Source organism: Lepidochelys olivacea, assembly GCF_965140295.1.
Source record: "Lepidochelys olivacea isolate rLepOli2 genome assembly, chromosome: 6".
NCBI classification, from domain to species: Eukaryota; Metazoa; Chordata; order Testudines; family Cheloniidae; genus Lepidochelys; species Lepidochelys olivacea.
In genome coordinates this window covers 88,784,823-88,805,724 of record NC_140416.1, presented here as the reverse complement: position 1 = coordinate 88,805,724, position 20,902 = coordinate 88,784,823, and the positions used below count along the sequence as shown (strand labels likewise).

Sequence of the window (20,902 nt, the reverse complement as noted above, 5' to 3'; positions counted from 1 at the left end):
GGCTCAGCAGCCATCTTTGTGGAAGGCATGTCTGAGAAAAGATGCAAATATTTTATTGAGCTCCCTTCCTTCAGAATTGCCACCTTAAGCAATTTTCCTGGGATTATCCAGATTTTATTGGATTTGTGACATTCTCCTGGCAGCAGCGGTTTGGAAATGCCAGAAATATCCAAGGGTGGGTCCGGGAACTGTTGTTTTTCTTCATCATACTGACTCTTTTTGATGTTGTAATGGTTAGCTGCAATTTAACAATATTGCATCATGACACCAGTGGTGTGTCATCAGAGTACAACACAATGCACCACATCCTGACTCAAGATCACCATGTGGTGACTGAGTATGGACATGCAGCTTCACCCCCAGGCATGGAAGAAAAGTCTGGTGTTTGTCCAGTAGGGTCAGACATCCCAAGTTAAAACCCCACAACTGTGCTAGGTAAGTGTGTTTGCACAGGGTCTGGAAGCATGAAAAGGCAGCAATTCCCATCGCAGCTTCAGCAGCTATGAGCATCAGCATAAAAGGGGAGAGGTCAGTTCCCTAATCACTGACCAGACTCCTTTCGAACAGACACCTCCCCGCCCCGCAAGGCAAGATGGCCTGGAGAAGAGGGAGACTACAACTCCCACCGTCGTTCAACATGCGCGTGTGCATTAGAAACATGTATTGCGTCATCTAGTCTAGAGGCAGGCTTGTGAGGAAGACTATAACTCCCATGAGACATTTCGGTCATACGCCTGCGTAGTGTAGCATGTGACCTTCCCGCTGAGAAAAGATGAGAGAGAGACTACAACTCCCAGATACTTTTGATGTCCGCGCTTGCGCACTTGCGATCTCCCTTCGTGCGGCTGCTGGCCAGGGCCCCTGAAGCCCGATCCGAGCGAGAAGAGGAAGATGGCGCTCACCAGGTTGGTGGGGCTGGTCTCCGCTTGGGGTCGGATTCCTTCCGCCCTGCTCACGGTCCAGTGCCCTTACACGCCCGCAGGGTCCGGGTCCTGGAGGGCCCTCTCCCGGGTGCGAGGTGGCTCCCGTCCCCGCCGAGGGACAAACTGCGCTGGCGGCGCGTAGGCCGCACCGAGCCGGGGCCTTTCCCGAACGCCGAGCCGCGGGCCCTGCCGCCACGGGGACAGGGCCGGAGAGACGGGTCGGGGCGTGGGGACCGGACACCACCCACCGGCCTGCCTCCCGGTTCGGCCCTCGGCTGAGCGCTGGGGCTGGGCCAGGGTCGGAGGCGCTGCGGGAGGCAGCGTGCACCCCGGGGGGGGGGGGAGGTCGCCGGCCACCCTTCGGGGCTGTACAACTGGGGGCCCGTACAGGGAGTCGGGCACGGGAACGTTTCTCCAGGGTGTGCAGCGAGCTCTCTGGAGCTGAAAGGGTTAATTTCCCCTCCTCACCCCCCCACCCCCCCGTGTGGGAACAGCGGATCCCTCGAGTGCGATGCCTTCTTCAGGGGGGTACACAGCCACTCTTGCGTGGAGACCGGGGCACAGGGAGTCTGGGGTCTGATGCAGCGGCGTCCGGGACATCCCTGTGCACTGGGGTTGCATATAACGCTCGGGATATGAGCTGGGATGATAGATCCCATCGTGTGCACAGCTCCATCTAGGTCCTAAGGCAGTCTACTCAGAGAAGTTGAAAGATCAGTGTCATTTCTCTGTCTCGCTTAAGGCATATCTCTTTTTGTGTTTACTCTGACATATAAACCTTTTGGCAGCCAGACGTTTCCTTAAGGACATGTAAAGACGGGCAGCGTGGTACTTAGATGGGGGTGCAGGATGAGCTGAAATGTGGGAAGATAAAAGTTCGGAGTTTTAGCTGAGTCCTTTGTTCTTAGCCAATGGGAACAAGAGGTGCTCTGGAGAAAGTGTCCACATCCCTGGAGAAAGGAAACGTCTTGTATAGCTTGGGTACTTTGTCCAGATCTTAGTGAGAATGAGGTATATCGTGTCTATTTGTGGCCATTTACATAAGGGAGTCATTAAGAATTGGAGGATCTTTTCTTATTCACTTCGACAGAATGGTCGAAAACATACTTACATGGAAAGATCTGTGTTATGTTCTGTAAGATTTTTACTACCCTGTTGCTAAAGAAAAGGCAGACATGGCTGCTGCCCTGCTTTGGTTCAAACAGGGGTTGGAAATATGTATTAATTAATTATGTCAAGTCTAGAGAGGTGGAGAAAGAGTGCCACCTTCAATATTTCAACTCTGTAGTAGCTGTGGCCAGTTGAAAAGTCCTGCACTCAACTGTTAAATGTTATAAATTATTTCAGATCCAACACAGATCAGTGGCAAAGATTAACAGTCCCTTGGAATACTCTCACAACAGAGTCAAATATTGCATTTGATCTCAGTTGTGTTGAGTGGGTGAGGCTGTCAAAGTTAACATCGTTCTCTTTTTGTTTGTGCAGTTTTTTACCAGCCCCAACTCAGCTGTCTCAGGACCAGCTAGAATTAGAAGAAAGGGCAAGATCTCAGAGGTCAAGACAGACTGCACTGGTGTCATCACGCAGGGAACCTCCCCCGTACGGTTATCGGAAAGGATGGATACCACGAATGCTAGAAGTAAATATTTGAATTCATGTTCTGGTGATAGCTCTCATTTTCTTTTATATATATTTTTTATTTTAAAAAGGGTAGATTAAATCTGAGCACTTGAATATAGCACAGAAAATTGTGTAGCACCCCACCATATGAGAAATTGACTGGTTATGTCCACCAATCCCAGTGGAAATATTCTGGGTTTGTTTTTGTTTTACAGTATTACTACTTACCACAGAAACTTTCTAGCTATATTGTACATTACTTTCCCTGTGGATAATATTGTAAAGTGAAAGCAAGCAGCCCTTGAGATCATGGCCTTCTGAACACATGCCTATTTTCATTTTCCTGATTTGTTAAACACACAGTTCAGATTAAAGTTCTCCATGCATGATTACAGTTAGACAGCTAAAAAGAGTTGCATTGGAGAACAAACTCATGGTTACAATGTTTTCATAAGTAACAGATTATCTTACTCTCCTGTAAAGCATTGGCATTTGTCAAACATTCAGTGTTAAATATATAACTGCCAAAAACAACCTGAGATAATGATGCATGTTCTTTGTCTTGACCCTGAACTTGGTTAATCTCATTTCAACTGCAAATGCTGACAAGTTGGGAGTGTGAACAGGGGTTTTTGAGAAATTGCACCAAGACACTTTGTATTTTGACCCAGAAATTCCTTTCAGTGATTTAAAATGACATTTGGCATGAGGTCTGAGACTTGGTGTGGTTAGTCCTAAGCCAGTGTTAACAACAACAACACTTCTGGGACAAGGGACCAGTGACTCTACTGAAGTGTTAATACCTTGCAAAACATCAGGACTAGAAAAGGATATCTTATACAGCAATTGCCGCTTTCCACAAATATACAACATTCTTTTTTAGTTTTAATGTCTGATGAGATATCAGATCTTAAAATTTCCACATTTTCATTCATTCTTCTGCATTTTAATTAGCAAAATTAATATTTTAGTAGTCACTGCCTCAAACTGCTAAAGCTAGAAATCAGTACGTAATGTTTTTTTAAAATTGGGGGTCATGGCTTTCAAATAGCATCCAGCCTCACTTCCAAACACCAGCTGTACATGAATTGATAAGTATGTGGGAAGGACTGTTACAAGTATCTGTCCAGTTGATAGATCAGTACAAATGTCTTTAACAGCAGTAAACTGTTCCAAGCATGATCTTGGTCCAGAGAATAAAAACGAAGTTTAAAAATCAGTCTCTAACATACCAAGAGTACTATGAAAAGGAATCTCATTTGGGTTTACTGACCAGTGACTATCTTTTGGTCTGGTTAGGGTATGAAGATTATTTAATTCTGTAACTGGGGTCTTGGAATGTGACACTTGAAAGAACCTTGGTAAATCATCTCAGATTGTTCTTAGAATGCATGGAGCACTAATCCTAGATGTAGCTCAACTGTTATAGATTCAGAATGGCCTGGTTTGAGAGGCCTATCTCCTTCAGCTCATTAAATACTGAGTGAAAGGGCAGGTAAGCACTCTTGAAGCACAGGGGCCTGGAATTCCTACCAAAGTGCCAGTGTGTTGGAGTCTAGCATACCTACCATTTTGAATGTGTGAGCTACAGGTTTTGTGAAAAGAATGTTTCATCATTAAAGCAACAAAATTAGCTGCTAGTCCACTGCTAATTGTGCTGTGGAAAGTGACAAATACCAAATATAGCTTAGCAGCATAAAACTGTCACTCTTGTAACATTAGTAGTTTGCAGTTGCTTTATTGTAATAGTAAAATACTTAAAGTTCAACCGCCTTGATTCATGTATGAATCTAATTCTGTGATTATTATCGGCATTGCAGTAGTGCCTGACATATTCCAGTCTGGGATAGGAGCCCTTGTTTGGTGCAGCAAATAATTCTGGACATTGCCCGAAGGAAAATGAATGCATCTCTCTTCTATTTTAAGAATTCTGAATTCTGCTGCCCACTGAAAGAATATACTGTGGTACAGTCTGTGGGAACAAGGCCATTGTGCTGGAACCAAAGCACTCCCTGCTCCCATTCCTTGCTGAAAAATACTGGCAAATCTCGTGCTTTGTTTCATGCCACATGTTTCATTTATTGCTCACTTCTCTTTCCTTTCTGTGCAGGATTTTGGAGATGGAGGTGCTTTCCCAGAAATCCATGTGGCCCAGTACCCTTTGGATATGGGCCGAAAGAAGAAAATGTCCAATGCTTTGGCCGTTCAAGTGGATGCAGAAGGAAAAATAAAATACGACGCTATCGCTCGACAGGGACAGTCAAAGGACAAGGTAATACATTCTTACAATAGGAGTGCATGTGTTTGGCAGCCTTAAACAAATTGGGTTAAACATGTTTGTTCTAACCAACTGTCACCATTTTGACATTAGAAATCTAGATGGTCGCTTTTAAGCATTGACATGTGTCAAGGTTCCTCCCCCACTCTGAACTCTAGGGTACAGATGTGGGGATCTGCATGAAAAACCTCCTAAGCTTATCTTTACCAGCTTAGGTCAAAACTTCCCCAAGGTACAAAATATTCCACCCGTTGTCCTTGGACTGGCCGCTACCACCACCAAACTAATACTGGTTACTGGGGAAGAGCTGTTTGGACGCGTCCTTCCCCCCAAAATACTTCCCAAAACCTTGCACCCCACTTCCTGGACAAGGTTTGGTTAAAAAGCCTCACCAATTTGCCTAGGTGACTACAGACCCAGACCCTTGGATCTTAAGAACAATGAACAATCCTTCCAACACTTGCACTCCCCCTTTGCTGGGAAATGTTGGATAAAAAGCCTCACCAATTTGCATAGGTGACCACCGACCCAAACCCTTGGATCTGAGAACAATGAAAAAGCATTCAGTTTTCTTACAAGAAGACTTTTAATAAAAATAGAAGTAAATAGAAATAAAGAAATCCCCCCTGTAAAATCAGGATGGTAGATATCTTACAGGGTAATTAGATTCAAAACATAGAGAACCCCTCTAGGCAAAACCTTAAGTTACAAAAAAGATACACAGACAGAAATAGTTATACTATTCAGCACAATTCTTTTCTCAGCCATTTAAAGAAATCATAATCTAACACATACCTAGCTAGATTACTTACTAAAAGTTCTAAGACTCCATTCCTGGTCTATCCCGGGTGAAGACCAGCATATAGACAGACACACAGACCCTTTGTTTCTCTCCCTCCTCCCAGCTTTCGAAAGTATCTTGTCTCCTCATTGGTCATTTTGGTCAGGTGCCAGCGAGGTTACCTTTAGCTTCTTAACCCTTTACAGGTGAGAGGAACTTTCCCCTGGCCAGGAGGGATTTCAAAGGGGTTTACCCTTCCCTTTATATTTATGACAACATGTTTTGTTAAAAGTTTAGGAGGTGAGGTAATATCAGTCAGCTGTGAGTGGCACGATTGGGAGGATATGGTGGCCCAGAGCTACTTGAGTCTTTCTATTTTGTAACTGTGATAATAACTTTGTGATCTTACAGAGGTTAGATAATGTGGGTGAAAGTGCCTACTCAAATGTTGTCTATTGATGGCTAGTATTCTACTGGAGTTTGGTGGCCATCATGGGGCGTTCTAAAGAACATGCGGGTCGGCTTGTCAGAGGCAGCCTTCAGTCAGACTTCTGTAATTCAGGATCAAATTAGGGGTTTTCTTTCTGGCTATGAAAGGCAGGCAGTAAAATAGCACAAACACAACTTCCAGAAAAATGGACCCTTGTGCTTTTATTGTAACTGTCATGCTATCTGGAATGACTTGTGACCATGAGTACCTACCTCAGGCCAGATTGTCAAAAATAGGACAGACACCCCAAACTGGTGGAATGTTCTGTAATTAGATTTCACCAGCCCAGTAACAAATGTGAACTCCTGCAACACTATATAGTCTTTCTGTGAGTCACAGACAGTCTCCTCAGGCTCTCCAGTCTATTTTGCTACCCAGGCAAGCTGGAGTTAGTGATAAATGGTCACTTACATCAAAATCACAAAATATTCAGGTTGAGACCAGTCACTTACCCCAGATCAGTTTGTATTCTATATCTCTCACCAACGACAATGCCTGTAGCCAATTCTGTAATAAACTAACTAAAGGTTTATTAACTTGGAAAAAGAAGTAAGAGTTATTTACAGGTTAAAGCAAGCAAGCATATAACACAAATGAGTTGCAATCTAAATCCTAAGAGTGACAGAGTTGTAGTGATCTTTCAATTCAAAATATCTTTCAAGGAAAACCCAGGGATAACCCTAGTGGATCTCTTGCTTCATTTTGGAGTCTCTGGCCCTGTGAGAGTTCAAACCGCAAAGAGATGATCATTTTTCCTTGTGAGGCATTTTTATATATTCTTCCCTTAGAAATCAAGCTGATAGCCAGAGTTCCCACAGAAGTCCCTTCGTCATGAGGGGAGGGGGGAAGAGGAGGAGGAATGCACTTAACAGAGTCTTTGATCCTTGATATTATACAATAGCTCATTTGCCTTTAATGAACAGGATTTAACATCTTGTTAGAGACCATCAACACGTACAACAAATGTATTGCACAAGTCTTTTTCCTGGTTTGTTGAGTTACATAGAGGTTTACAATGCAAATGCTTGGTATCACTTTATAACATGGGGTATAGCTGCTTGAGAACAATACATGCAGCATGCTTCAAGCATTTTATAAAATACTAAACACAACTTAACATCTAATATTTATTTTGCTAATGCACAAGTAACCAAGAGTGGTTTCCAGCTATGCATTTGTAAATGTTCAGTGAGGCTTGGGGCCTTGGCATGAATTGGCATCTGGTAATCCAGTGTCACAGTAACATTGACTTTTTTTTTTACTAGTCTTCATGTTTTAACCCTTTTGCATTGGAGTTTTATTTTGTTATTGCAACTTCCATTGCATTGCAATATGGGGTTGGCAGTGTTGCTGACTTAAAATTGCCCTACTGTAAGACTCTCTGGGCCCAGACCTGCTCCCACTGAAGTCAGTGACAAAACTACCATTGACTTCAATGGGGACAGATTTGGCTCCTGTATCTGTAGTAGTGATTCCTAAAAGGAAATGGCTAAATTGGGTATTGTGGTATCCCAATTGACATTTAGAAGACCATTTATGCAAACTCCCAAGCTCATTGTCAGGAGCCCATATTTCAGAGAGGGTGGATTGGATCATAGACTACATCAAAACTTTTATTTTCCTTAAACAGGTGTGGGAATAGGAGAATTAGTGAGGTTTGACTAGACCAGATGTTTGACCATTTCCTTGCCATGGTAACTATTACTCATTCCTCTCTAGAGTAACCTAAAGGAAATCTGAAAAGAAAGAACTGAACACAGGGGGCTTTTTAATTTAGAATCCTTGAGATGTTGATCTGGATAATTGTTCAGGAACTCAAGATTCTTCCTGGATTGATGGAGCTTTTTATGAAAATTTGAGCACTAGGAGGAGCACTTACTTTTTACAGGGATGAGTGCTGTTCAAAACCCCAAGGTAGATGGGAAAGAGGTGTAGCTTTCTAAAAGTATCAAGTGCCCAATAAATGTGACAGTGACTCAGTCTTTCAGGGGTGAAAATTTCCTTAATCAGAACACTAGGAAGGTTAAAAATCATTAACTTTTTAAAAACTCAAATTAGATTTTTTTGATTTTTTTTTTACTCTTACACTTATCTGAAGTTTATTATGCAACTCAAAGTATGATGCCTCAGACAAACTGTTACAATCATTTAAATTGAAAACCCAATCAATTATGTATGTTGAATAAATGCCATGTATTGTGTATCTTCATGACATCACCCTACTACAGCATATTTGAAACATGGGCTAAAATCAGTTTTGCTCTGAACTCTCATGTGGACTGAAAGTAATTCGAAGGAATAAAAGTACATCATGGCAATGGCAGTATGCTGAGTTGTGAACAAGACTTCCACTGGGATGCCACAAGAATTGGAATGTAGCTACTAATAGGGCTAGAGATTTATAATACAACAGTGTGTAGCATGGCTAAGCAGTGACTAGTGGGGGCAAGGGGAAAATACTAAACACTTTAAATCTTCAAAGATTTGTGCCAGCTTTAACTTTATCCACATAGCCTCCAACGAGGAAGGTAAGTGTTCTTCCTAGCTAAAAAGTGAGTATATGGAGCTAGAGATTGGGTAAGTAACTTGCCTGAGGCTAGGCAGTGTGTTAGTGGCCGAGCCAGGATTAGAATGCAGAAATTCCTGGATCCCAGTCCTGTGCTCTGAATCCTGGACCATGCTGACTCCACCTACAGATATTTGAATGTAAACACTTAGGGAAGAGAGGAATTATTTATGGTGGTATAGTGGAACATAACTAGGACTAAGAGGTGAAATAAAGAAAAGGAAAACTTAGATTCTGTCTCAGGAAAATGAACATCATGGAATAGTCTACTATGGAAGTGACAAGCCTCATTGCTAGATGTTTTAAAGGAGATGAGAGAGCATTAGCAAGTATGGTATGTGGAATGATTCTTCATTGGCCTGCTGTGAATTGGGTGACCTCAAGTGGATTTTACAGATCTAACTTTTGTGATTATACACTGTGAATGAGATTGATTATAGAATCTTTAATAGCCTGGACTATACATATAATTCAGATATTCTTCAGATCTCAGTACCTATGGCTGAAGAAGAACAGATATTTATAAATTGGCCCACCAGGTGTTCTGGATCTAACTGGGATCGCTTCATGAGCTCCTTATTGTCTGGGCTAGGAACATAGGTTATTTTGCTTTCTCTACAGCCTATGAATTGTCTCAAATTTGAATTAAATAGTTGGCCTTTCTGTAAAGAAGACTGCTGCCGCCAAACAGGTTTATCACTACAACCCTTGTATCTAGGTGGCTTACCAGCAACTTCCATCACTTCCGCTATTTGCCTCTTATGTTTCCTTTCCATATAAAAAATACCGAGTATAAGGAACTTTCATGGAAAAAAACTGGGCTTGTGGGTACTTGAAGATCTGATACATCACCTCTGCTTCTTGAGGATGGCAGAAGCAGCCTGATAAATCGATATTAGCCAGGCATCTACAGATAAATCCAGACCTGACTTTGTGGATCCTAAACCAGATATCCATAATAGCACACCTGGCTCCTGTATTGCCAGAGCTTATTCCAATACCAACTCTGCCCATGTGGTTTGTGATGGAATTCAGATGGCACACAGCATAAATTAATGCTTCTTGGAACATCACTGATTTACGTGTCTTGTTGAGGCTAATGTTATGCTTCCATATTAGGAGAACTTGCATTATAGGGCAGCTGTCCCCAAAGTCCACCCTTACAATGGCAGAATTAGCCTCTTTCTAGTAGAGTGGCTCTGCGTGGAGGAGCTGGTGATAGTATGTGGAGTTGGAGGTGATACTACTTAGCTGCCTTTCACTGACATTGCTTCTCAAAGGCTATTTTTATAGAACTTGCATGCTTCTCTTCTGCGTGCCTTGTAGCAAGGGAGCAAATGAGATGGCTCTGTCTATCCGTCACAACATATAACCACACCGCTATTGCTAAGGACGGGGGGAGGGATAGCTCAGTGGTTTGAGCATTAGCCTGCTAAACCCAGGGTTGTGAGTTCAATCCTTGAGGGGGCCATTTAGGGATCTGGGGTAAAAACTGCGGATTGGTCCTGCTTTGAGCAGGGGGTTGGACTACATGACCTCCTGAGGTCTCTTCCAACCCTGATATTCTATGATTCTAAGTTAGCCCAGTGCTTGACAAAAATCAGCTCATAGATGAAGAACAGTTAGTTGAAGTTCTACCTCAAAAAAGAAGGTCATGCTGATATAGAGAAGAAAGCATTTTGAGAAGTTTGCAACCATGCTGCAGTCTCCCTTAGCGGACCTGAACTGGTCAAATTCTGAAGCTCGAGAGTGTTCCTGCATACCTCTCTGATGCTAAATTCCCACACCGCAGCATCTGTGAGTAACTCCTCTGCTTTCTTCAGCTGGCTAGGAGACTGTCTTGGCAGATGATGACATAGCCTGGATTTTATTTCCTGATTAATGCCCAAGTAGATTGCACTATTGTAGCTCAAACTGTCAGACCTCAAGAAACTACCACTAGTATAAAATGCAGTGATGCGTCTCCTCAACATTGGCGACTATGAGCATAGCAAGCCCATCTTCTACTTACTAAACTGGCTCCCTAGAATATTGCATCACATTCAAGGTCTTGGTCTTTTTCTTTACGACACTTAACGATCAGGGCCTAGGATACTTAAAACTCCAAGACAAGGACCGCATTTGGCAACTGCACTCCTCGGACCCAGGGGAACTGTCTACTGCAAGGATAAAGTTAGTCTGCAGGAGATGGAGCTTTCTTGAGGGCTGGGCCAACACTGGAACAAACTCCCATATGATGTAAGAACAACTGCAAACCTCACCATCTTCCATTTGAAGTAGAAGACGCTCTTCTTAATTCTTGCTTTCACTAATGGAAACACATAACACAACATACATTTAAAATAAAGCCACGTATAGTTGTCTCCTGAGGGAGTGGGGGTGGGGGTGGAGGAGAGAGAGAACCACTTGTCAGCAATGCTAGTCATGTTGATAAAAGAACTCAGATATCGCAGTGATGGCTATGGTGTGAAAACATTAATAGAATAGAATAGACCTAATAATTTGTGAAATAGTTCATTACTCATATCAGAGTAGTATCCACCTCTTTTGATAGAGCTTTTCTTGAGAAGTAGGGTGAATCCTGGGTCTTTGTGGAGTGACCTGAATACCAATTTGGATAAATAGATGGTGCCTTCTCCAGTTGAGGTACAGGGAAGATTTTTGAAGTTAGTCACTTATGTCACAGAACAAAATGGAAAAATCTGTTTTGTAGTGTTGGGGTTACCACATTCCATCCTGTAGATGGCTGCATTTCAGTGGCAGGCAAGTGATCCTTACTTTACATATGTAGTTGGTAAAGCTCTGTATAGAGCCACTTTGAATATACAGAATCAAACATATTGTTGAAAAAATATTTAAACAGTTGCAATGTGACAAGTTTCAGGCAAGAAAGTTCTCCATATAAGCCTGGTCTTATGGGATTCTAAGGGCATGGCTACACTCGAAACTTCAAAGCGCTGTCGTGGGAACGCTCCCGCGACAGGGCTTTGAAGTGCGAGTGTGGTTGGGCATGAGTGCTGGGAGAGAGCTCTCCCAGTGCTCCTGGTAATCCACCTCTATGAGGGGATTAGCTCAGAGCCTGTCTACACTAGCGCTTTAAAGCGCTCAGACTTGCTCCGTTCCGGGGGGGTGATTTTTCACACCCTGAGCCAGCAAGTTAGAGTGCTATAAAATGTAAGTGTAGACAAGCCCTAAGCATGTGTGATCAGATTCTACTGCTAGGTGAAGTGTTTTCAGATATAGGAAGAGCAGAGAGCAGTCTCTTCCAATAGCACCATAGCACATAAACATTTAGTCTCTGCCTGTTAAGACTGCCCCAACCTGCAGAAGGAATCTTTCAGTGGGACCAATAAGTTGATTTCTGACTGATCACTCCACATTGGAGTAATTTCAAAATGGAAATGCTAAAACCCAATAGCAATGAATCTCTTACTTGACTTTCCTTCATCCTCATAATCAAAAAAGTGGTCCAATTAAAATTTATAAGATACTTGTACTTTTTTTTGTTTTTGAAGGAGGTGGGAATATTGTTTATCGCCACTAATGTCAGACTGATCTCCCCGTTGCATCCACTTTGCTGTCACTTTGCACACAAGTACAATGTCTGTTTAGTGAGTAATGAGTTGTGGATTTAGTTCACAAAGCTCATTTGTGCTCCAATCACCTGACAGAGGTATATTGTAATTTTGAGATAACTCCTGTAGCCTTCTCTTGTCTCTGAGAATATTCTGAGCTCCTTCGATGTGCTTGGTTCTTCATGCAGTGAGGCTCTTGGGTTTTATGGTTAATTACCAAAGAGGAATACTGTTCTTCAGATGTCCTTCACTTGGCTTTGTGAGATGCTGGAATAGTATTGTTCATTTAAGGGATTATTAATTTTGGAGATGTGGATAAGTAGCACACACGAGCCATTTACTGCTTATTTAGCACTGAGGCTACAGGTCAGTTTTATAGTTAGGCATACGCTATTAGGAGCAGTTTATTCCATCTTTCTACTTGCAAGAATAGCTATTGAGAGATTTTAACCCTTTGAGCCAGGATTTTCTGATATTTCTTATTGAGGCAGATGTAAAATCCTAATTCCAGGTGCAATGTTTTTTTGTTTGTTTTTTTTTCCCTGTATGAACCTTTCAGTAACACTCCTTCCCTATATTATTCTTACTGGGGCTTAAGATTTAATAATTGTGTGTGGGAGGACTGAATTATTCATGCTGGGAAAAACATGAAATCTGTCAAATATTTAACAATTTCAAGGAGGTAGGGAAGATGATGGTGTAAGGTATAAAAGCAGGATAGCCGTTTGAGTTAAGTTTCCCTTCTTCGTGAAAATTTATATATAAATCAGGGTTTTCTAGCTTTGCTGAGGGATCCGAAAAAAAAGGAAACTGATGGTCAGAGCATGGGACTGGGAGCCATGAATTCATTAATTCTAATCCCAGCTCTAATGGCAGTTTGCTATGTGACTTAGGGCAAGTCACTTCTTTGCCTCAAGTTTTTCCATCTGTAAAATGGGGGTGATACTACTTCCCTATTTTATTTGTTTTTTGAGAAATCCTGATTACTATGGTGCACCTGGAAGCTGAATGATTGCTATATAAATGCTAAATACTATCAAAGGATAATCTATCTTCTGAAATATCTCCTTGAGGAATGGTGCATTTCTATCTATTCCTGTTTCACAGCACTGATCAATTATAATGTGTTTCAGGTAATTTACAGCAAATATACAGATCTGGTACCTAAAGAGGTTATGAATGTGGATGACCCCGACCTGCAAAGACCTGATGAGGAAGCAGTGAAAGAGGTACTGTATGCATTGATGCATATAGCTATTAGAGCTGCATTCTATTTTTTGCATCTTTGTTATGGCACTCAACATTATTTTCCTGATTACAGCTAACTGAAAAAACGAGAGCAGCCCTGGAGAAATCGGTCTCCCAGAAAGTTGCAGCAGCCATGCCAGTCCGAGCAGCCGACAAACTAGCTCCAGCTCAGTACATCCGGTATGGACTGAGTTAGAGTATATAACCCTTTTGTGTAGAATTGATTAGTGAGAGCATGCCTTGATTTTTAGGAGGAGGCTCCTCTTTTTTTTAAGCTTACTCCTTTGCAGGAGGCTGCAGTATGAAACTAATTCAAGAAATGTAGACTTCGTTATTAATGACGAGTTATTTTGAACCATGTTAATTGTCTTCACACCAGAAGTTAAAACATTTTAAGAGGTTATTGCTTTTTAATGGAATGTAATATTAGTCGCATTACAGAGGGCACAGTGTGCTAGGGAAACTGACCATGATGTGTGTGTTTCCATTCAAAATAAGGTCTTTATAACCAGGCTCTCTCTTTACATAGTGTGACCAACTCTAAAGCAATTCTGAACTAGAAGAATAGTCTTTATTTAGAAGGAATCTCAGCTGCAGCCACAAGAAACTTCCAAACCAGGGTTTGGGTCACTTCAGAGCATACTTCTGCAAGTATATTAAGGACTTTTTTGGGTCATAGCCAGTGAGTAGTCCAACAATGTCTATGAGCATGTACTATGGCATCTGACTAGATAAGACTCTTCTCATCCTTCTAGTTTGTAACTTAAATGTTACACTCTGTCCTGTTGCAGAAACAGGACACTATACCACTATAGCCTGAAAAGGGGCAGTTCAAATGCTAAATGAATATCTAGTTACATCTGTGCATTCTGGTGTTGAAGAGCATTTTAAAAAATTGGTGTGAACAAAACTGAAATGCAGAGCAGTTAAATGAGGAAGGATGAGGCTGGCAGTGTATAGAGAACTGAATGTATCTCAACTGCTTTCTTCAGATACACACCATCTCAGCAGGGTGTGGCCTTCAACTCTGGAGCAAAACAGAGGGTTATTCGAATGGTGGAGATGCAGAAGGACCCCATGGAACCTCCAAGATTCAAGTGAGTACCTGGAATTTTTCATAGCAAGTAGAGGATTTTGATAAGCACATTTCCTGACTGCCTACTGATCACATTATCCTTTATCCTTCAGGATTAACAAGAAAATTCCTCGTGGGCCACCTTCTCCTCCTGCTCCTGTAATGCACTCCCCCAGCAGAAAGGTATTGAATGTAGCTGCTATTTTCTGGTCTGGCTTCTAGCATGTGTTCTCAAACCCCACTCTGTTGATATCTAACTGCTACCTTTGGTGCTTTTTCTCCTTTCCTCTGCCTTAAGGTGTGTTGCTAGGTGAGTAATTTAGTGTGAAATGTAAAATTCTGTGTCTGGGCAGTGTTGAAGGTGTATTTTCCTATATACCTTCACAGAGGTTGATTTAAATTCCCCACTTGTTTTACAAAGGCTCACATTGCTGTGACTCTCTGCAGCTTGGAGGGTTGGGTGAGGCTCTAGATTTAGCATATCCATACTCCTCTTTGACCAGCCTGTGTTTGTTTCTTGCAGTGTGTAGGAATAACAGGGCATTATTTTAAGTAATTAAAATAAATATGGGCTCAGGAATGATTAATGATATTACCTTTTTCATATGCAGGTTACTTAATCTACGCTGAAGTTTTGAGAAATAAACCAGTTCAATTCATCTCTTATAAATTTATTAAAAGATTAAGCAAGCAGTAACAAATAAGTTCAAATGAAATGTCACCAGCTAACTTATAGTTTATATAAAGGTATAATACAATGGTCAAATTGAGGGTACAAGTTAATGGTTCAATTTATCTGGCTAGTCAATTACTACATTTAGTAATTTAATTATGAGCAAGTTATGGAAAACAGTCGTCTTAAATTTTTACAGGAAGGTTAAGGGGAGACATTCCTTATCATAGAATATCACGGTTGGAAGGGACCTCAGGAGGTTATATAGTCCAACCCCCTGCTCAAAGCAGGACCAATCCCCAGTTTTTGCCCCAGATCCCTAAATGGCCCCCTCAAGGATTGAACTCACAACCCTGGCTTTAGCAGGCCAATGCACAAACCACTAAGCTATTCTCCCCCCCCCCAAAAAAATAAATAAAAAATCTTGACTCAGCCCTCCAGCCAGGTCACCCGGAGTTCCCCCTTTGCAAGGTATCATGCATTTTGACTTGAACAGTTTAATTCAGTGTCTGCTAAGAGGCAAAGGCTATTGCCTGTCTCGGTTTTAGGGAAATATAGCTCTTAAAATAATTTCCCATAGCATCCTTTTTGGCTTTTTCTCCCATTAACCATCACTGTTTGAAAATTTTTCTGAAGCTTGGTTTGTTTAATATATTCCCCTCCCCACTTTAACACAATGCCTGCATCTTTCTGGCAGTCTGGCACAGGCACAGAATGATTTATAAAATCCCAGACTTATAAGAGCTTTAGAACAATACTGGTTTAACCCAGATATCTTTTACTGTTTCAGTAACTCACTTAGAGGTTTAGCGTCCACTTTGCAGAACAGTTTGTAATTCATAAAGAGAGACACGCATACATCCACACGCAAACTAGTGAGCATTGGAACGATTTGAGCATCCTCAAATTGCTTTAGAGAAGGATTTTCACACCTTCCAAAAACCTTTAGCTCACATGATTTGGTCTTAGTTTGGATCTAAACTGATATTAACTGGTGTCTTTGACGATGATGACATGTAATTTGAGCACATTCGCATGTGAGGAAGAGGGTTGGTCTCTTCTCTCTTAGTTGTAGCATGGTTGGCTCAACTGGTGTAGTCTTTTACCACCCTTCCTTTAGATGGCCAGTCCAGAGAGGAAGAGAGCAGGATACAACTTTGGGTGTTGTGTTGATGGTTGCCATCTTTTGTAGGGCTCAGTGACTTCTCTGTTCCTTCCCAAGGGACACTCTTGTCCAATCATGGATTCCAGGATGTTGGCTATAGCTCATCATGGAACAGTGACTTGGCATCTTGCTATTTCTTTACAAAGAACCTTTGCTTTCTGAATTGTCCCAATACTTCCCTAGCTGTCTTTTTGAGAGAGAAGTGGAGAATTTTCCTTACTGGTATAAATCTAAAAAAAGTCTTTTCTCTTATCCCCCCAACCCCCATCCCTTGTCCATTCTCTCAATTCAGATGACCGTGAAAGAGCAACAAGAGTGGAAAATTCCTCCATGCATTTCAAACTGGAAAAATGCAAAGGTAATTAAGTTGTCATAAACTCAGCCTTTAATATTGCATCCTGCTGGGAGACTTCTGTGAATGATCTGGAGCCTGAATAATACTGACTTTAAACCTCTAGAGCTCTGTAAACTGGCTGCTTTCAGAATGGAGAACAGTTGTAGAGTTCGGTTTTTCTCTTTCCTATTTATTAGGAGTGTCAAGATGACAGGAGCACAGAGTTGATGGGGAATGTATTACTTCATAGAAGAGATTATATGTGTTGAGAGAAGAAATGGTATTTAATAAAATCCCCATAATATTGCAGTATGGAATTTGAAACCAAACCTCTGGGTTCTCTGTGAAAGTCAATTAAACTGATAAAAGGGGAAACTGGCATCAGAGGACAGAGTGTATTTCTTTACACTCACTCAGACTCTCCAGATAGTTCTCAATTATGCCTTCCAAAACTAGTGAATTTTCCATCTCCAATTTGACTAAATTATTCCCCGGCAGGGGATGTATGTGTTGTACCACTCAGCAGGAACTATAGAGGGTCCCACTACTTCTGTCAGGAGATCAGTGTTTGCAGGAGATACTAATAAAATTTCAGTGACAATTCTGACCATTCTCTCAAAGTTGCTGCTGTGCAGAAATTCCAAATGAAGGAGGCAGGAAAAGCAACATGCCGTGATACTTTTTCCTACCCAAATGCAACTGTTTAACTGTGCTTGACAGTGATTTAGAGGCTCCAGTTTTAGGTTAAAACTGCTTAAACCCCAGTTAAGCAAAAATTTCATAGAAGCCTGTCTTAAATATCTCCCAAAATACCTGCAATATTCATAGACTTGCATTTTTGAGGTGGAGGCAGACCCTATCTATCTCCCAGCCTCACTGGGAGCCTTGTCTCCTGGGGACACAGAGTCCTGGTGACTAATGTTTTATATGTATTAAAAACAATTCAGAGAAATCAGCTTTTAAACACAGATTTTAAAACTGGCTACCACCAGAAACAGTGTGTCCCAAGTTTTTAACACAAAGTCAAGAGCTGAAATGTATCAATTGCGGATGATCACTCTCATCCCAGTAAAGATGCTAGTTGAAAAAATAGATGATCCTTGTGGAAAAAAGGAGACTGGAGATGAGGCTTGTATTCTCCAGCATAATTGTGCAAATGCATGAAATGCAAGTCCACTGAAGCATATTAACAACGGGTAAAGATTTTGATTTCCTTGTTCAGTATTCCACGTTTCTTTCTGGTGATGAAGTGTCTGTCTGTTTTCACTCGAGGGTTACACCATTCCATTAGACAAGCGTCTGGCTGCAGATGGCAGAGGACTGCAGACTGTTCATATTAATGAAAACTTTGCCAAGCTGGCTGAGGCTCTCTACATTGCTGACAGAAAGGTCAGGCTGTTGTTTAATCTCAGTGTTGTTATGGTTGGTTTAATTATTTTCTTCTGTGTATTTTTATTTCCTTGGGAAAAATCAACTGAGTGAAGTTGTAGCTTTCTACTCCATCTTCCTCTTGGGCTGACATGAGACATATAAGTTGTATCATCAAGATATTTGAATCAACAGGTCAGCATGGACTGGTCTCCAGGGAGCTTGTGGCTCTTTTGTTAGTCTTAGATGCTAGGCTATATGGCTACCTGGTTTTGTTTCATGTTTACAATCTGATTCGTATTGGAAAAAAAGGCTGTTTAGTGGGCAGCTTCGTAGCTGTTGCTCTCATTGCATCCCGTGTCCCACCAGTGTATTAACAAGTGTTTTTAATCTCATGCAGGCTCGTGAGGCTGTGGAGATGCGTGCCCAGGTGGAGAGAAAGATGGCACAGAAAGAAAAGGAAAAGCATGAGGAAAAGCTCAGAGAAATGGCCCAGAAAGCCCGAGAGAGGCGAGCTGGGATCAAAACCCATGCTGAGAAAGGTACATCCCTCCTCTCCTTCCCCGCAAGAAATCTTGTCAGAATATTAAAGTTGCTTTCATGTTAGTTCGAACCCTTTAAACTAGTTGAAAGAATGAGAGCCTATGTTAACTAAACCCAAACTGTAATTGCTAAGCACACTAAATGTTTCTCGTGTCTTGAGTGACCTTGAGTCAACTCAGCTAGTTAGTGGGAGTGCAGTTTGATTTTGAGCCCCAAGCTCCCATGTCAGTGAATGTTGCAGAGAAGGTTCTTCAGAAAGGTAGAGATGCACTCTGACCACAACAAGGAGCAGCTTTTATGGGTTTGTAGAGGGAACCCTTGACTTAAAGGAGGGGATGGGGCAGTGAGAGATTGGGGCGGTGGAAAAAACAAACTAATTCACTTCTATTGTCAAGAGTGTGCCAAGATTTCCATTCTGAGTCTTTTCACAGGACTATAACTGAGTTACATATTTATGCCAACCCAGGACAAGACAGTAAATCATAAATGAGCTTTTTTAAGTCTTAGAGGATGTCAGACAGGTTTTTGGGTTTTTTTGCAGTCCTGTAACTGGGCTTATTTTAAACAAAACTCTGCAGGCTTTAGTTCACACTGCACACTAGACCTTTTAGTTACTAAACTGAATCCCAAGTACTGGAACAGCTGTATGCTCTAGATTGAAATGTTATGTCAAAGATCCAGGTACCAGCTACAAAGAGCAGACATACTGTCTGGTGATAAATCCACTCAGTTGTTGGATACTCTTCCCTACAGCTGGAAGTGCATGCATAACAGGATTTGTTCTTTGATTCTAAAACCTAATTTTAGTAACACTTCAAAGCATAACTCTTCTGTAGCACATTGGGGACCCTTTAACTTCCATGGGATTTGCCAAGTGTTAATCCCCAGGCATTGCAGAGAGAAAAGAATCCCTGAAAGCCAAGAAAACGTGGTTCAGACAGACTGCATCCTCTATCTTATCAAGCCCAGGTGTTAGAGAAATGTTTTCAGTGTCATTAGAAAGGGATCTTTTTAAATCTGCTTTTTCACTTTCTGTTAAACATCTGATTTAAAAAGTTGTAGAGCCCTTCATTTTCTGTAACTGAACACTGACTTCAGTTACTTCAGTGATCACTGGTTTAACTCTATCAAATAACAAGTAGCTGTCTTGTTATCAACAATCTTAAATGTGTCTGTACAGAGGATGGAGAAGCTAGAGAGAGGGACGAAATCAGACATGACCGGCGCAAAGAGAGACAGCATGACAGGAATCTTTCCAGAGCAGCCCCTGACAAAAGGTGAGTCACGAAGAGCAGCTTATCTAATTGCTGTATTCATGCAACTCTATTCCCAGTGGAAATAACAGTAAAGAAGTTTCTACCCATGAGACAAGTTTGGGTGACCTGTATTTGTGTGAGGTCTTCACTGGGATTCTTCCCTCACTTTGTTACAGGATTTTAAAAGCTTTATCAGTATTGCCAGTAGTGTGTGTAAGTTCCTGGAGTAGATGTTTAGATAACACAAGTTAAGTCCCACAAAATGTCTGCAAAGCTTGTAATTTCATAGAAACTCAGTTCCTTAAGATCAACGTGCACGTCCTGGAAACTAACACTAAAAACCCGCATTTGGCCCGTACCAGCTGATTTGGGCTCAGGGGCTATTTAATTGCAGTGTTGACATCTAGTCTTGAGCTGGTGCCCGGGCTCTAGGACCCTGAGATGTGGGAGGATCCAAGTGCTCAGGCTGCAGCCCTGGGAGCCTGAGTCAGCTGGGATGGACCAGCTGTGGGCTTTCAGTTGTAGTGTAGACATACTTGTGAGTAGTGAAAGATTTGTAGTAGTTAGTATGGCACTTAACCTCTGGAATCTAGTTTTCTTGATCAGAAGCTATTTAACTCAGAGAGCTCTCAAACTTATGTATATACCCTGACCCAGAACCATTTTTCTGAAGGCATTTATAAATTCTGCATGCATGCTGAGGAATTTAGTTGTGAAGCAAAGTTTTAGTGATATAGAGCCTGGGAATCATGTAAAGTGTCAGTTGGGATGAAATTCTGACCCAAGGTCAATTGGAAACTTGCTGTTGACTTCAGTAGGGCCAGAATTTCACTCCTGGTATGTGGTTCCAGTTAACTGAACCATTTTGCTTGAATTTAATAAGTTTAAACTCTCTTCAGGCTAAGCCTGTGTGTTTGCCCAGACCAACTTTTAAACTCTCAAAGACTTCACAGAGCTTGCACTTTGAAATTTTTGTAGTGATTAGCTCTGAAATTAACCACCCAAGA

The 20,902-nt window shown here is 41.7% G+C and overlaps 1 protein-coding gene across 1 annotated transcript in view; it reads left to right on the top strand.

Moving 5' to 3' along the window:
• The first annotated feature begins 747 nt into the window (after positions 1-747).
• SNW1 (SNW domain containing 1) overlaps positions 748-20,902 on the top strand; it is a 22,726-nt gene continuing 2,571 nt past the window's right edge. The window contains exons 1-11 of the mRNA XM_084630668.1: positions 748-905; positions 2,409-2,562; positions 4,654-4,815; positions 13,367-13,462; positions 13,555-13,661; positions 14,474-14,578; positions 14,670-14,739; positions 16,687-16,752; positions 18,001-18,117; positions 18,497-18,638; positions 19,820-19,916. Coding sequence (XP_084486794.1) covers positions 892-905; positions 2,409-2,562; positions 4,654-4,815; positions 13,367-13,462; positions 13,555-13,661; positions 14,474-14,578; positions 14,670-14,739; positions 16,687-16,752; positions 18,001-18,117; positions 18,497-18,638; positions 19,820-19,916 — 1,130 coding nt within the window. The 5' untranslated portion in view covers positions 748-891. The remainder of the gene's footprint in view (positions 906-2,408; positions 2,563-4,653; positions 4,816-13,366; positions 13,463-13,554; positions 13,662-14,473; positions 14,579-14,669; positions 14,740-16,686; positions 16,753-18,000; positions 18,118-18,496; positions 18,639-19,819; positions 19,917-20,902) is intronic.